At 41.9% G+C, this 16,381-nt stretch overlaps 1 protein-coding gene across 1 annotated transcript in view; it reads left to right on the top strand.

Annotated features, from left to right (window-relative positions):
- Aldh1a2 (aldehyde dehydrogenase 1 family member A2) overlaps positions 1-16,381 on the top strand; it is an 80,796-nt gene that overhangs the window by 44,163 nt on the left and 20,252 nt on the right. Inside the window, exons 5-7 of the mRNA XM_006979267.4 lie at positions 2,460-2,521; positions 4,526-4,654; positions 4,774-4,887. Of these exons, the coding sequence (XP_006979329.1) occupies positions 2,460-2,521; positions 4,526-4,654; positions 4,774-4,887 (305 nt within the window). The remainder of the gene's footprint in view (positions 1-2,459; positions 2,522-4,525; positions 4,655-4,773; positions 4,888-16,381) is intronic.

Genomic DNA, 16,381 nt, shown 5'->3' on the forward strand with positions numbered 1-16,381 from the left:
TTTCAGTAGCTTTCAACATTACATGATACCCTTACAATCTTGCATATGTAGGACAGAGATGGGGACCTATGAATCACTGTGTTGTGCTTATGTGGGTGACTAGAGAATTTGCTCTGAACCGTCCATTTCCTCCAGTTGTGCTAAAGTAAACACTGCGTTCTTCAATTCATCTTTCCTTTACTTCTTGCATCCATCTGTCCTCATCTCAATGACCGACCCACCTCCAACTCAGTGCTTTGAATTGGGCCACTTGAGTGCGTCACCTTAGCTAAATCAGAGTTTAGTGTGGGAGCTTTTCTTGCCAATGGAATTTTATAGAGTATCCATCAGTGTTGCTGCTCTTGGTGGAAGCCCTTGCCATAGAGGGATAAACTGATGGACAGCAGTGACTTCTGCTGGCGCAGCTGATGGTATCTATTCTGAAGATTTGTGAGGTGTCTCCATACAGAATCGGTGTAGTTTAGTTGGTTTTTTGTTTTGTTTTGTTTGTTGTTCTTTGTTTTTCTGAGACAGGGTTTCTCTGTGTAACAGCCCTGGCTGTCCTTGGAACTAGCTCTGTAGACCAGACTGGCCTTGAACTCACAGAGATCAGTTTGCCTCTGCCTCCCGAGTGCTGGGATTGAAGGCCTGTGCCACCGCCGCCCAGCAGATTAGTTGATCTTGGTTGATTAGTACCACTTGGACTAAATATTGTCGTCCTATGGGTAGTTCCTGCATATCAGCTCCCTGTCCCACCTGCTCAAAGCCTGCTTTCCTTCTTTCCTCCGTTTAAGCCAGTATCTGTTAGACAAGGCCGAGACTCAAGGCGAAGATTGGGGAAAGTTTGGCAATAACATGGCAGTGACCTAATCCCCTTGATCGTCATAGTGTTCCTCAAACAACTAAAATAACGAAGGACCCAATAGAAAAGGGGCAAAGGTTGTAAATCAGAAGGAAAAATTGAAAATGGCTAGTACGTTCATCCTTAAATATCATTAAACACGATTTAAAATCAAACACAAAACAAGTTGCCATTTCCCAGCTTTCATATTGGCTAAAATTCAGATATTCAGAAAACCGATTAAAGAGTAGAAACCGTAGCATGTTGTTAGAACTTTTTATAATTTTTTATACAAGATGAGTTGGCAAACATTTGTGAAAACATTAAAGACACATACACTTTAATCAACAAGTCCCAAAGATATACTAAGGTACACAAAGTGTTATCTTTGCGTTGTCTGCAGCAGTATGAGCAGAGGTCACCTAGTACTGTTACTGAGCACCGGACTGAGTCCAGTTAGCTTTCCATGAGAATGCCGGGAGGGTGGAGCTTGATCACACCTGTGGTGAGAACCTTCCACATCAACTCCTGCAGAGAAAGCCTTGGGGAAACAAAGGCAATAGATGGCAGCTAATTTAGAGAAGGACTAGAGATGGGGGCGGGGAGTGAGAAGGAAGGGGGACGGGGTGGGGGGGAGCAGAGAGACTTTATTTCAAAACCATAATTTTGAACTTAGACGAAACAACCCTGGGTGATAAACATCAGTGGTTAAGATGTGTTGAGAGACAAAGATTAACAGCTTAATGAGTCATTTATCTCTGTCTCCCCCACGCCCTCCGGTCCCCACCTTCACCCTCAGTGCCAATGGTGAGGCTTCTCTGAGTATTAGCTGGAGCCTCACTTTCCTTAGGGCTTGGAGGTGCTGCTTTTAGTCAAGTAACCAGAGTCCATCAGCAGAAGGAAACAAAGACTTGGTCCAACAAGCTTTTTAAAGTACCCAGAAAAAAAGCAACAGCATTTTTCTAAAGAATTTGATTTGGGCTTCCTAGATCATTGTTGGAAGTCCCTACTATTCCTACAAGATACTCAAGGCTGGTCAATGTTTCTCGAGTTTTTCCTCCAAGCCCCTAGGGATTCAAGGGCACCCTCTTGTCATACCTCACTGAGGTGGAACTTTGGACGTCCCCAAGACCCAGGTTGTGCCTGTGACAACTGCATTGAGTGAGGGAATATGTCTTACTTTTCTTCCTCACGTTTTCCAGCTGCCCGGCATAAAAAATGTGCTCACTAGCATTTCACTATTAGTGGCTTTTAATTTTGAAAAATACCCAGTGAGCTGTTTAAAAACTTGAGGTACTTGAGCATTTAAATCAGCTAACTATTCTATTTGAGTTAATATTGAACATAAAATTGAGTTTTTAACGTGTTCCAGTTTTAATTTTCCTCTTTCAATCCTGCTTTGCGTATCATAAGCTTGTCCTTCATCTTGTCGTAGATGTCCTCTCCTCTGGCATCCTGTCCACGTGGTAGGTTTGTCTGTAGCCACCCCCACATGAACACATGCCAGGTGCCAGCTTTGGTGCGTGGTGACTAGGATGCGCTTCAACTTTATTTCTGGTTCGTGGCCACCTGAGTCCTCCCTCTGAATTCCCCCTGACCTAACCCGTTTTGTGGAGTGATCGCGCTTCTTGTTTTCCAGATGGAGACTATTTTACTTTCACAAGACACGAACCCATTGGAGTGTGCGGACAGATCATCCCCGTGAGTGTATCTTCTCACACTTCGTATTTATTTTCATTTGACCCAGTTCTCTTCAAGACACATAAAACATGGTCCTTGGTGATGTGTGTTTTCCATTACTGGGAAGAAAAACTTGAGCTCATGTTGTTGACATATCTCTAACAGCCTCCCAGTAAATGCTTATTTGAACAGGTGAATAGAGTTTTGGGCCTATTACCATGAGTTGAGTTCTCAAGTCACGGAATTCTCCTGATAAAAATAAGCAAAGCAAAGTACAGTGTATGAATAACCCACCCTTGGTTATGAATGTCTGTCTGCTTGTGGGAAACTAATATGTGGTTGTATTTGCTTGTTTGTGTTTTAGATTGGCAACTCATCTTTCCAGCATATTGTTTTATATGGTCTCTTAATCCCTTTCTTCCCACTGTCTGTTTTCACAAGACTCTAGAGAGAAGATGCTTCAGAAGACACAGCAGTACAGTTAACATCACAGTCAAAGTTGAAACCGTTCCCTGCTGTTTCCTATCTTGTAAAGAAAAATAGATGTAGTGACTAGTGTTTGGATTGGAACATTCAACACTGTTCTTCGCTCTCTCCCATACACACCCTTGGCACAATACAAAGAGTCACTCAAGCCTCTAACAGTACTATCTCATAGTTCTGGCTGGGATTTCAGCAGGGAGGGGGGCGGGGTGCTGACATCAAACTCCAGGATAGATAAGACAAGAAGTTTTCTCTTGCAAAACAGAGAGAAATGACTCAAGAATAATCTTTGAGTTTGGGAGCAAAGATTCTTAGGGGCTTATTAATATTAGATCAATTAGTAAGCTCTGGTTTATTTGTGACCTTCATTAGAGAATGAAGAAAGGAAAAGAGAAAGGTTTGAAGTTCTTCCTCTCCTCCCCTCAGGACCCCCGCCCCTTGCCGTGGTTGCTACCTTTTCTGTGAGCATCAAACCTGCTCCTCTTGCTCTCCCCAGATCCTCAGAACCACAGCTTCCCTCACAAGGCAAGAGCGCTTGTCAACCCCTCCCTCAATTACTGCCTCCAAGATTTACACACTGTAGATGGAATTAAAACATCACCAAGGACTCCTAAGTTTATAAACAACTAAGGGGGAAAGAAATTGGGTGTTTGGTGAAGGCAAGACACTTGTATATTTTTGCAGCTTGCAAGAGCCAGTGAGAATCCTTCAAGGATGGCAGCTGAGGTGCCTCAGGCACAGACACAGTGTGGTCAGGGGCTGGGGCCGGGGACCAGGGGTGCTGTTTCCTTCCTTACTGAAATTATCAATGACACTTGATAGTAAGGAGTCCATGCCTGAGCTTATGACCATACAAGCCTACTATTCTACTAAAGTCAATTTAAACAGTGTTAATCCCCATGTTCATATATTCATAAGGTTGCTTTAGTTTGGTTTTCATGGTGGTTTTTGCAGTAGGAAGGAGGCTGATAAAATTTTTGTATACTCATTGATAGGTACATTTTTTTTATACAATTTGTAGTTGTACATTTTATGACAATACATGCAAACATGCCGCATTGAAATTCACATTGCCTTAATGATAATTGATAGCTAGGATTTTAGTTTCTTGTTCATATACATAAAACATTTTTTATGCCAATGTGAAAATCTTGGTGTAAAACTCCTACATTTAAGGGGGAAAAACTCACATATTGAAACTTTGGAACAAAGCCCAATTTTAGAAATATGTAAACAAAATAAAAAGTAGAGCTAAACAAAAATAAAAAATGACTCCCTACCCCCTTTCAGCAGGAGCTTGCTTTAGGTGGATGGTGGACGTGTAATGCGTTGACCACAGAGAAAGATTTTCAAGGCCAGTGCTGTTACCCTCTTCAGAGTGATGATGTCATCAGGATCCCAAAGGTCTACACTTGGCAGTGGAGAAGATTTATGTTCAGGACAATTTTCAAAATCTGACAAACTGACAAGTCACAGCTTGAAAAAAAAAAAAAAAGTCATGGAGAAAGTTCCCCGTCTACTAACTTCGCTCTTCCCTTCCAGTGGAACTTCCCCCTACTGATGTTCACCTGGAAAATCGCTCCCGCACTGTGCTGTGGTAACACAGTGGTGATCAAGCCGGCAGAGCAGACACCGCTCAGCGCCCTGTACATGGGAGCCCTCATCAAGGAGGTAGGCAAAACGGACTGCGGGGGCTGCCTCGCCTCCTTCATGTGGAACCTGTGAAGCAGAGCCCAGGCAGCCTGAAAGGGGATATTCACACGCACCATCCTCCAATGTGTGTTTCTTAGGCTGGCTTTCCACCCGGAGTCGTCAATATTCTGCCGGGGTATGGACCAACAGCAGGGGCGGCAATAGCTTCTCACATTGGCATAGACAAGATTGCGTTCACAGGCTCTACTGAGGTAAGTACCTGAGAGACCACGGGCTGAGAGACAGTCCCACGGACGAGCAAAGGGGATTGCTGGAAACGCAGGTGTAGGGGTGCACATGTTTAATCTCAGCACTAGAGAGGCAGAGATGGCAGATCTCTGAGACTGCTTGCCAGGCATCCTGAGCTACTTGGCAAGTTTAAGGAGCGGGAAGGGGCTCTGCCTCAAAAAAAAAAAAAAAAAAGGACAATTGCTTCTGAGGGATGACAGACACTTGAAGTTGTCCTCTGGTGCACATGCACATGCACATACATATACACAATAAGTACATAAATAAATGCTGCAAATAGTAGGCATAGGCTCGACACCCACCGTGAGTCCCCAGGCCCCTGAAGGGGCACCCATCAGTCTCATTTGTAGAGCACCAAGTGTGAAAGCAGAGGTGCACGCTGACTCTATGTGATTCTGTCTGTGTAAAAACCACCTCAGAGGTTGGGGCTCTGGACACTTTTAGTCAAGAATATAGGACAGAAGCAAGTAAAGAAGCTAGAAATCCGAACTGGTGTGTAGTGGAGATTCCAGGGTCTGCTTTCCCCTTCTCTCCATTTCCCCAGGTTCTGTAGGTACAAGTGCCTCATAAGCCATAGAGTGCAAAGCTTTCTGGGAAAGGCCAGATACTAAGTGCTGGAGACTGTGCAAGCAATAAGATCTCTATTGAATTACTCCACTATGCCCAACTGGTGCCAAGCATGCATGATATATATACTAATGAGTGAGGCTGTGTGCAAGTAAAACTTTTTTAATAGATGCTGAAATTTGAATTCTATGTCATTTTTTGTACATCAAAAAAAATCTTATTTTTTCCACATAGTGAAAAATGTAAAGACTGTTTTTATCTAGAAAGTCCTATCAAAAACAGCAAGGCCAATCAATATGAGCGGCGGTTTACAGATTCCTGATCGTCACAAATCTGCTGTTCCGTCATGTCTGTGATTCAGGTTCAGATGATCTAAGAGTTTTCAAATGTCGTTAGAGACTAGCTGCTGAAGAGTGCCTGCACCTGACTAGGATCAGACCGGATAATGGAACTGGAAATGTTGTTCTCATCCCTTTCTGTAGCTCGCACTGCTCCAGAGCTACGGGGGTCCTTGCTGGAGCCCCCTGGATGACAGCAGCACAGAATGTAGGATACCCTCAGCTCTGCGGCAGTGTAGCCTAGTAGGAAGAATGAGAGCTGTGTGTGTCAACTAGAGTAGGAGATGGAAAAGAAACAAATGAAATAGGGTTTAGTAACATATTTAACACCATGTTTATAAAACATTATTTCAGCCTGTCACTGTAGAATTGGTAACTCCATATTTGACGTTCTCTTTTTCCTATGTAGTCTTTGAGATGTGGTGTATGATTTACATTTCTAGCGCAACTTAGTGCCATTATCCATGTTGCAAGTGGTCCATAGCCACATGTGTTGGTGGCTCGCATACCTGACAGCAGCTCTAGAAGCTTCCTAAAGTCAGGTGATGCAAAGTTAATGATAATTTAGTTAAATGGACTCTTAGTGATTTTGTATAAGATTAATAGACTTCGATGACAATTTACAGTTAAAAATGATTGAATTACATTTGTTGAGAGTTTATATCCTCTGTTTCCAATCTTTAATTTGACTTGTACTTGCTATCATAATTTTGCAGTATATGAAACATACGAACCCAAGTGTGGACGTAAAGGGAAATGTTCTTCCTGGATGCGCTGAGTTTATTGCTTTAGAAGTATTTGCTAAAGACTAGATGCTAAAGAGCACCTGCATCCCATTAGGACCAGACTAGAAAATAACATCTACAAAGCAAGCCATTGGAAAGAATCCTGAATTAAAGACTGAGCCAAAAATACAGGCAGCCTTTAAACAGAATCACAAGAAACCTACATCTTTATCTCATATGACTATGGTTGACAAAAATCTTGAATAAAATACTTCCGAACAGAATTAACAGTATCTATAAAGGATTATATACCACAACCAAAAGAAATTTATCCAGGAATGAAAGGTTGGTTTAATATAGAGAAACAATCAATTTAATACTCCGTATTAGTAGAATAAAAGACTAAAGCTACACAATCATCTCAATAGACATAAAAAAGCACCTGACAAAATCTGCCAAATACAAAAACTTATACACAACTGTTTATAACATTATTCCTTAAAGTAGAGACAACCCAAATGTCTGTCAAATGATGAGTTGACAAAATGTAATAAAGCCACAGATGATGTATTATTCAATAATTTAAAAAGGGAAAGAAATATATATAACATGAGTCAACCATGTAGACATGGAACTTAAAGAATTTGGTAATGACGGGCTATGTATTTTATGATCATAGTTAATTGAGAAGTGTCTAGAAGGGGCAAATGTACAGACTGAAAGCAGATTAGTGATTTTTAGGGGCTAAGATGAATGACTGTGAATGGATATGAAGTTTCTTGTGGCTTTGTTGTAATGTCCTCTATTTAGATAACTGTAATCATTGTGGGAGTTGCACAGTTCTGTTAATAAACTAAAATGCCTGAATCACATACATCAAAAGGAATGTCCTAGAGGGTATGAAAGAATCTCAATAAAGCTGTAGAAAATGGATGATTCTGATGTAGGCTTTGAACCTTGGAAATTAACAGTCAACACTGGTTGGGCAAATACTTCTTAATGCCAGCCAAGTACTGGTCATCCTACCACATCACCTCAGCAGCTGAAGAAGGTGCAAGGGTAAGCTAAACCCAGCTGGGAGGTTAAGTTACTCACCCTGCTACATGCTCGTACGTTACAAGGCTGTAGGCCAGACCCAGAGTCCCTGCGGCAGACAGTGCTCCACCGCTTTCTGACTGCAGGCTTGTACGTGCCTCTATCAGGCAGGCTTCATTGAACTCTGGGATAGCATCTCACAGAGGGTATTTATTTCTTCATTTATTGTTTGTTGTTGTTGTTTGAAATAGTCTTCCTCTGCATTCTGCAGGCCAGGCTGGCCTCAAACTTAGGACAATCCTACAGCCCTAGGCTAGAAAATTCAAGGCATACAGATGTGAACCACGATGCCCAGCTCTCAAAAAACACAGTTTTTTAGATGATGCAAATTCTTCAGTGGAAAACTATTTCATTTCAAGAAGCATTTAAAAGTATTTATTTCTGAAAGACTTCCACCAGTGCTCCAATTCTTTTTTTTTCTTCTAAAACTCAAATTAGGATTCATCTTCAGTACCTCCGTTGTTTGATCTGGGACAGGTCATTTATCTACTATTTTCTGACACAGCAATTGAAGTTCAATCCCCAGATATCTTAAGTCATTTCGCTAACCTTTACTGAGGACCAAGTTACCATATACTGTTGGGATTTGGGGATGCACCAGTGAAACATGCATGTCAAGGTAGCCTACAGGACAGTCTCTGAGCAGTTCTTAGAGTGGTGTGCAAGCACACAGGAGGAGATGACATCAGACTGTTTCCTTTAAATTTCCCTGATTTTAAAGATGCATTCTAATAGAATAGAACCCAAAATTTCCTTGTGAATTTACCTTGTATCTTGGGCATCTAGAGAAATTTCACTCTTCAAGATATTTAAACTTGAATAAAAAGTTACTTCATTAAAAAATAAGAAGTGCTTTTTAAAAATAACATCATTTCCCCTCCCTTATTTTTTGAGATAGATTCTTTTTCAAAAATATTTATTTCTTTTTATATGTATGAATATTTGTCTGAATGTATGTATGTGTATCACATGCATGCAGTGCTCACAGAGACCAAAAGAGGGCGTCATAATCCAAGAACTGGAGTTATAGATGATTGTGAGTCACTATATGGGTGCTGGGAACCAAACTCAGGTCCTCTACAAGAGCAGCCAGTGCTCGTAGTCATTGAGTTGAGCCATTCTCCAAAAAGGAAAACAAATGTTTAAGGAAATGATAATTCTACCTCTTAATTCTGTTGTGGTTATCTCAGCTGGGAAGGATTTGGATCTACTTTCCTTTTAATCTTACCACTGAAGAAAATGAAACTGCAGGTTATAGAAACCAAATTGTGAAGAGACCATGGAGGAAAGGACCCCAGCTGTGGAGACCCCTGTGAGCAATGTGTTGCTTGACATTAGTGTGCAATCAGTGACGCTGGTGTTAGTCATGTCTCAGAATCAATCCCACATGCCAGGACCAGGACCTTCTGAAAGGCCAGTTCAAACTTTTCTGCAATGCACAATGGAAGGTTAGCTTTTGATGCATCCTGGCAAGAACATGCAGGTATTTTTTTGTTTTTGTTTTTGTTTTTTGTTTTTCATCTTTCCAATAGTTCTACTTTTGTCAGACATTTAAAATTCCCAAATTTCAGATTATATACCAATCCAGTACCCGTTCTGCAAAGTTTCTTCAAGATGATGTGGAAAGATGGGGAAGGGAGCCAAACACAACCTTGAAACTGACCACACCTGGTGAGACCTCCTGAGGAGTCAGTATATGTCCGATTTCCTAATGTCATCCACAGTTGATGGTCTAGCCTGCACCAGATCTCATCACCCAGTGACTGGTGAACATGGGACCTCCTTGTTCTTGCTGGGTTATTTCACCTTAAAGAGTATAAAGTATGTGAGAGTAGATAAGTGATGAGATTTTTCTCTGTCACTGTTTCCCTCAATTCACCTCGAGTGCATAGTCCTCGGCGTATGTACTCAGCCACATTAGACCACATTAATTTCCATCAGCAAAACTATGCAGTGATATAACAAGCAAAGATCATGTCTGAGTTGAACAATTCATGATCAGTTGAATTAGCATTGTGGTAAGCAAAAACTCTCCTAGAATTCTATATTCACTTAGGAAGTTAATCTATTTCAGCTCGAGTTAATATCCCTTGATCTTTTACTCAGAAAATAAAGTACTACTCAAGAACACTATCGATGCACTGTACTTTGCCTCGCTCTGGAAAGCAGTAGATAAAGTTGTACTTTTTCGGGAAGAAATTCAAACATAGGGTTCAAATTACACTAAGAAGAGCAATTAAGATTACATATGCCAGATTTGTATGTGAAACCTCAACTTGATTTAGATGCCTATTATGGTTGTATGAATTTCGTCACAGGACTTGTTACTGTGCAGTCTTTGCAGTCCTCAGATTTCCTGTCTGCAGATTAGGAATGATTGTTACCTACTTCGTGCCTTGAAAGGGTGAAAGAAAGTGCAGTGGAATGTTTGGTGTGATGCTGGTTCTTAGCAAAGTGTCAGTGAAGATGAGCCATCGTTACTTGGGATTATTGTTTGTTTGCTTTGTTGTTGTTGTTGTTGTTATTTGTTTGAGACAGGGTTTCCCTGTGTAACCCTGGCTGGTCTAGAACTCTCTGTAGTTGGAGGAAGGCTGACAGAGATCCACATCTTGAGTGCTTGGATAAAGGAGAATGCATGTGCCGCCATAGCCAGCTATTTGCTGTTTTGTTTGTTTGTTTGGGAGGGGATCTTACGGGGTGGGGGATTGAGACTGGGTCTTACTTTGTAGCCCTGGCTGTCCTGGAATTTCGCCATGCAGACCAGGCTGACCTCACATCCACAGAGATCTGCCTGCTTTCTTCTGCTTCCTGAATGATGGAGTTAATAGTGTGTACCACCACTCCAACTTTCTATTTATTTCTGAGTGACATTTGTAGGACAATCTATGCTTGGGGAAGTTTGGTATAAAACAGTGGTTCTCAACATTCCTAATTCTGCGAGCCTTTAGTACAGTTCCTTGTGTTGTGGTGACCCCCAACCATAAAGTTATTACGTTCCTACTTCTTAACTGTAATTTTGCTACTGTTATGAATCATCATATAAATATCTGGTGTGCAGGATATCTGATGTATGACCCCTCTGAGAGGGTCTTTTGCCCCCCCCAAAAGGGGTCATGACCCACGGTTTGAGAATCATTGGTATAATAGACGAGCCAATGGATTCTCCCAGACAAGGGTTAGGACCCAGCTTTCTCACGGTATGATCTTGGCCTCCTTCCTGTCCTTCATTTTTCACGTTTGGCAGGCTTGTAGTAACTCTGTACAGGCTTATTTGTGGGTTGGGACAATACATTTGGAAGGTCTACCGTTATTGCTTGGCACGTTGAAAGATTTTAGTAAACACTAGTTGAGTATGAAACTTCCATTTGCAAAGAATGTCTGTCGAAGGCTAATTCCCACTCTCCTCTGGCTGCTTCACTCTCCTTTTGTTTGTTTTGTGGCTTGCATAAATAGTTTACAGATATTTTTGGCTTCTAGTAAGCAGTGTATGTGTGTTTCTCTTCTGTTTCATGTTTTGGAAAATTGACCAAGTGCTAGCTTGCATAATAAGCTCTTTTTAAATCTTTTAGGTTAATTAGTGGACTGCTTAGAATGTAGCCCGGGAAGAGAGTTTGGTACCCATTGAAAGATTCAGTTAGGATTCCTTGCTGTGGTCTAGAGCAGGGGCCACTCTTTGAACCAGGGTTTGCCAAAATGAGATCCTGTGGCAAGGGGGACTTAGGAAGAAGAAACACGTACTGTAGATACTGTTGCATTCAGCAGTTGTTCAGGAGCACCTCGCTGTGGTGCTGGTGGGCCCTCATTCAGATTCTGGTTGCAGGACTTCACCCAGAGTTTCTGGCCTAAGCTGAAATTGGCAGTGAGTCTAGGAATCCTCATTTTAATAAACTTTTCTAGGAATTCTTCACCCATGGTCAAGAGTCAGTGGTTTGCTTGGATTGGATTAGATGGGTCACACTCCACACCCCACTTAGAACTTCACAATGCTGAGTGTGTTGATTGTGCTGAAACAAGATGTGTATACATGGAAGGCCACCCACATCGTCTTCTAGAAGCACAGTTTCACCGCAGCCATCCTTCCAGGCTCTTCCCACATGACCCAGTGCTGCCCAGCAAGCTCTGATGAGCTCCCGGGCTGTGACACCTGACTTGTTTGGAGTGAAAACCTTAAGTGTTGCCTCCTTATGCTCCAGAAATCACATATTATTCAGCACGGATACAGTCTTAGTTTTGCTTCTGTTTTCCCCTGAACTTCTTCTACTCCTTTTCATTATTCCTTCCAGGCTCTGATTATGTTAAATTTTAATTTATTTATCCCCAGTGCGTCTATTTTACTTTAAAAACTATTAAGCCATACCTTAGTCAGTCACATAGGTTCAAAGTAATTTTCATGCTAGTAGTCCACAAAGCACAACCAAGAGCTATATGGCACAGTTAACCTATACCATAACATTTTACTTGCTTAGTACATTGTTGCTAATGGGTTTATTGAGGCATAGTCTAGGTCCAGTAGATCTCATGTATTTAAAGTGTAGAGCATGGTACAGCAGGCATGTGGAGCCATCCACCTATGAGAGCACAAACTCACTCAGAGTGCATGCAGTCACCACACTTAGAAGTCTTCTCCCATCTCCCTCCATCCCAGTCCCTACACTTCTGGGTACTTTATACTTTTTGACTAAGTTACTTTCATTTTCTACAAGTTTATGTGAATGGACACTGACAGTATTAATAGCTAGTTTCTCTCAGAATAATTAATTTGAGATTCACTTGTGTTGCTGTATATTTCTACTGATTCTTACTGCTGAACAATATTTCATTTTATGTATAGATCACAACTTGACTATCCTGTCAACTGTTGATGGACATTTGAGTTGCTTCCAGATTGGGTTTAGTACAAATACAAACCTTTTCATGAACAAATCTTTCCTGTTTCCTCCCCTAACCTGTGTGTGTTTGTGTGTGTGTGTGTGTGTGTGTGTGTGTGTGTGTGTGTGTGTGTGTGTATCTAGGGATAGAATGGCTATACATGGCAGGTTCTCATACCATTTTATATTTCTATGCAATGGAAACACTTACAACTCCCCTACATCTTCACCAGCATTTGATATGGTTAGTCTTTTTAATTTAAGCCATTCAGATAGCTGGATGGTATTAATATCAGTGTGGTTTCATTTAGAATTCCCAATAATTAAGCATTTTTCTTTTATATATTTGCCACTATGCACTATCTTTGGTGGGATTTATTTTCATCTTTGCCCCTTGGGAAGGGGAATATTGTTTTCTTACTTTTGAATTCTGGGTACAAGTTGTTTATATTTTGCAGCTCTTTCCTACAGTCTGTGGTCTCTCTCTAATCGTCTTAACAGTAGTTTGGAAGAGACCAGTTGCTCTTGGGCTTGATGAATTGTAGTCCAGCAATATTTTCTTTTATAGATCAGGGTTTTGGCACTATGTCTAAGAAACATTTACCTGACTTAAGAGCTCAAAGATTGCCTCCTATTTCTCCATGTGAGGATTTTTGGTTTTGCTTTACATTTAGGTATATGCACTTTTGAGTTAATTCTTGTGTTTGTTATGAGGTAGAGATTGGCGTTCTTTCTTGTTAATATGAATGGCTGTAGCTGCCACTACTTCTTGAAAAGATGCTCTCCTCCACTGTATCACCCTGTGTCTTTCTCAAGCATGAGTATCCATATTTGTTTGGCTCTTTCTAGACTGTTCTATTGCACTTGTCTGTGTTTCCATTCACCGACACCACACGATTTTGATGGCAATAGCTTTATAAAAACAGGAGAAAATACTCAATAACTGAGCGCTCATGCTTTAAAGGTGGAGATAGTCTGTGGGAAAGAGAGGTAGAGGGGGTGTTGTGGTTTGAATAAGATAACCCAAACCAGCTCATCTTTTTGAATGCTTAGTCACTTAGGGAGTAGAATTGTTTGAAAGGGTTAGAAGGATTCGGGTGTAGCCTTGGAGGAGGTGTGTCACTGGGGACAGGATTTGAGGTTTCAAAAGCCCATACCAGGCTCAGTCTCTTTTTCTCTCTTCCTGCTGCTTGTGGATCAAGCTGTAGCTTCAGCTACTGCTCCAGTACCCTGTGTGCTGCCATACCCCCCACCATGATGATAATGGACTAAATCTCTGAAACTGTAAGCTCTCCTCAATTAAATTCTTTTAGAAGAGTTGCCTTGGGTAGTGTCTCTTCACTGTAGTAAAACACTGAATAAGACAAGGAGGAAGCCAGGATGGTTTGGGAAAGGGAATCAGGTAGAAGTAGACCTGTGACGTGCTTGGCTGGTAGGAACATGTACCACACTGAGAACCACACTCCAGTGCGCATTGTTTCAGCTAACTTTTTCCCATAGAATATACATTTGCTATTTCTCAAGGAGGTTTATTTTCTTTTAAAGGGGAACCAGTTCTGTGGCTTTTGAGGTATCTTCTTGTTTTCTCCCTGAATGACATCAGTGGCAGATGTCACGGGACCTTATCTAGAACATGAAAATCAAGTTGTAACTCATCTGTTCTTTTTGGACTTTGTTGATTACTTGGGAAATCACATAGATTCTTCTACATCGAACATGTCACTTAAAAGTAGATTTGATCATAGCTTCTGTTAGGATCGCTCCAGGGATAGGGAACCTGTTGACACATCACAAAACATCTGCAACAGTCTGAAACTAGAAGCTTAGTTGAAGTGGCTGCTTTCCATTTTACTTTAGCAAAAACCTTCAGAAAGCAAACAGTACTCTGATTCAAGACAGGATTAACTTCTCCTTATGCAGCTAAATACATAAGCAGTATGTGTAAATATTTAATAAGTGACAATGAAAGTCCTCTTATAAACACAGAGTCAATAAACATCTTCAACAAAGTACAGGAAGACGGTTTGCATTTTGTTTGATATGATGTATTTTTTTCATTCAGTTAGAGTAGCAAAACCATGATTTCATCATTAGTCAACAAGATAGTAGGGAGACCATCAAAGCAGACTACAGGAGAGTCTGATTGATCCGTGCCAGGCCAGTGTTTGTAGCTAGCAGCTGTGTTACCACTGATGCTAATTCACGCAGTGGGGTTCCCCTTTCATTTCCCAAGTTGGGTGACTGTCCTGTTATATGATGCAAGCTCATTGCGCTGCTGGAGTGATGAATTAGGTCAGCTCTCTTCTCTCTCTGGCCTCACCCCTCATAGGCAGGTTGTGGTCTGGGACAGTTTCAGCCTTTTTTTTTTTTTTTTTTTTTTCCTTAAAACAGAACAAAACAGCAAAGGTAATGAATCAAAGGATTTTTAATGAAAAAATACTAGTTTGATGTGACAAAATGTTCAACTGTATAGGTTTTTAATTGTGAACTTTCTTTTCTTTTTTAAAATTCTTCAGTCACAAATAGCAAAGACTAAGAGGATGTGTGCTTCTGTCTCTTCTGACTGAGGAACTCTGGTTTCCTCTCTGATTTGCTGAAGCAGGGATTCTCTCCAGGCTGAGGCTGAATGGTCAGGTCCTAAGAAACCTGTCCCTGTAGCTTAGCTAGTTAGTGGGACGTGCATCTTTCTGACTTGAGTAAATCGCACTTCTTCCTATCAAAGCAACGTAAGAAATCAAACCTTGAGTTTTTTCTTACTGATCTGAAATAAAGAAGTGTTATGGAACAGAAGGATGACGTGGAGCAGACAGCTGACTTAGACTAGGTTGGTCATAAGATCCTGTGCATAATGGTCAGACTCCTGCATGGCAGAGGACCCCCCACCCCACCCCCCACCCCCTGTCACAGCACATCCAGAGAAGAGGAGCCACCACAGAGAGAGGCTGTGGTGGGAAAAGCTCGAAGCTCCCTGTGGGCATTCTAGGTCCAGTCAGGCTCTGCTACTCCACAGGGACCGATCACTAAGTCATTCCTAAACCTCTTGGAGTCCTGATTTCTTCCACCTATAAAATGGAGGGATAACTCTTGCCTCTCACAGTTGCTGTGAAGATGAAAATAATGTGTGTGAAAACGAACAGCATAGAAGAGGCACTCAGTCAACAGTAACATTAGAATGGAGCTGTGATGAGCGGGGACAGCTGTCCCCCAAGAGGGGGTTCGGCTTGTTTTGTTTTTTGACGCCCCTCCCCTAGGTTCTTTTACCGATCTGGGAATTGAACCTTGGGCTTTACACATGTTAGGTGAGCACCCTGCCACTGAGCTATGTCCCCAGCCTGCTCCCATGGTTCTTAGTGGTAGTGGTACATTTGAATACTCTTGGGTTCTTTGGAAAAACAGCCACAGCTATGAACCCTGAAGCCCAGGCTGTAAGCTCTGAAGGTAGAGCCCAGACTCAGAAAAGGCTGTGAGTGCCTGGGCTCCCTAGGTACAGCCAGTTTTCCAGATGTGCAGCATCCCCTGCCTGAGACGTGAAGCTAGAGGAGGAAGAGGGAGCCCAAGACCCTGCTAGCTGCAAGCTCAGCCTGTGATGGGCCTTCTACAGCGTCTCACCTCTGTCACCCGCACGTCCAGAGGCTTCACAAGCCTTGCTGGGGCTCACTGACTCAGCAAATGTGACTGAAAATTACACCGATACACACACACACACACACACACACACACACACACACACACACACACACACACACATCAGCTAGAGCCCCTGTACTGATAAGTTCAGTCTTGGGAGGAAGACAGACAGCTGGTAAGCTAGTACAGGGTGAGCGTTATGGGCAAGGCACGGTGGGATGGGAGGCGATGGGACCA

Source organism: Peromyscus maniculatus, chromosome 7, assembly GCF_049852395.1.
Source record: "Peromyscus maniculatus bairdii isolate BWxNUB_F1_BW_parent chromosome 7, HU_Pman_BW_mat_3.1, whole genome shotgun sequence".
In the NCBI taxonomy this organism is placed as follows: domain Eukaryota; kingdom Metazoa; phylum Chordata; class Mammalia; order Rodentia; family Cricetidae; genus Peromyscus; species Peromyscus maniculatus.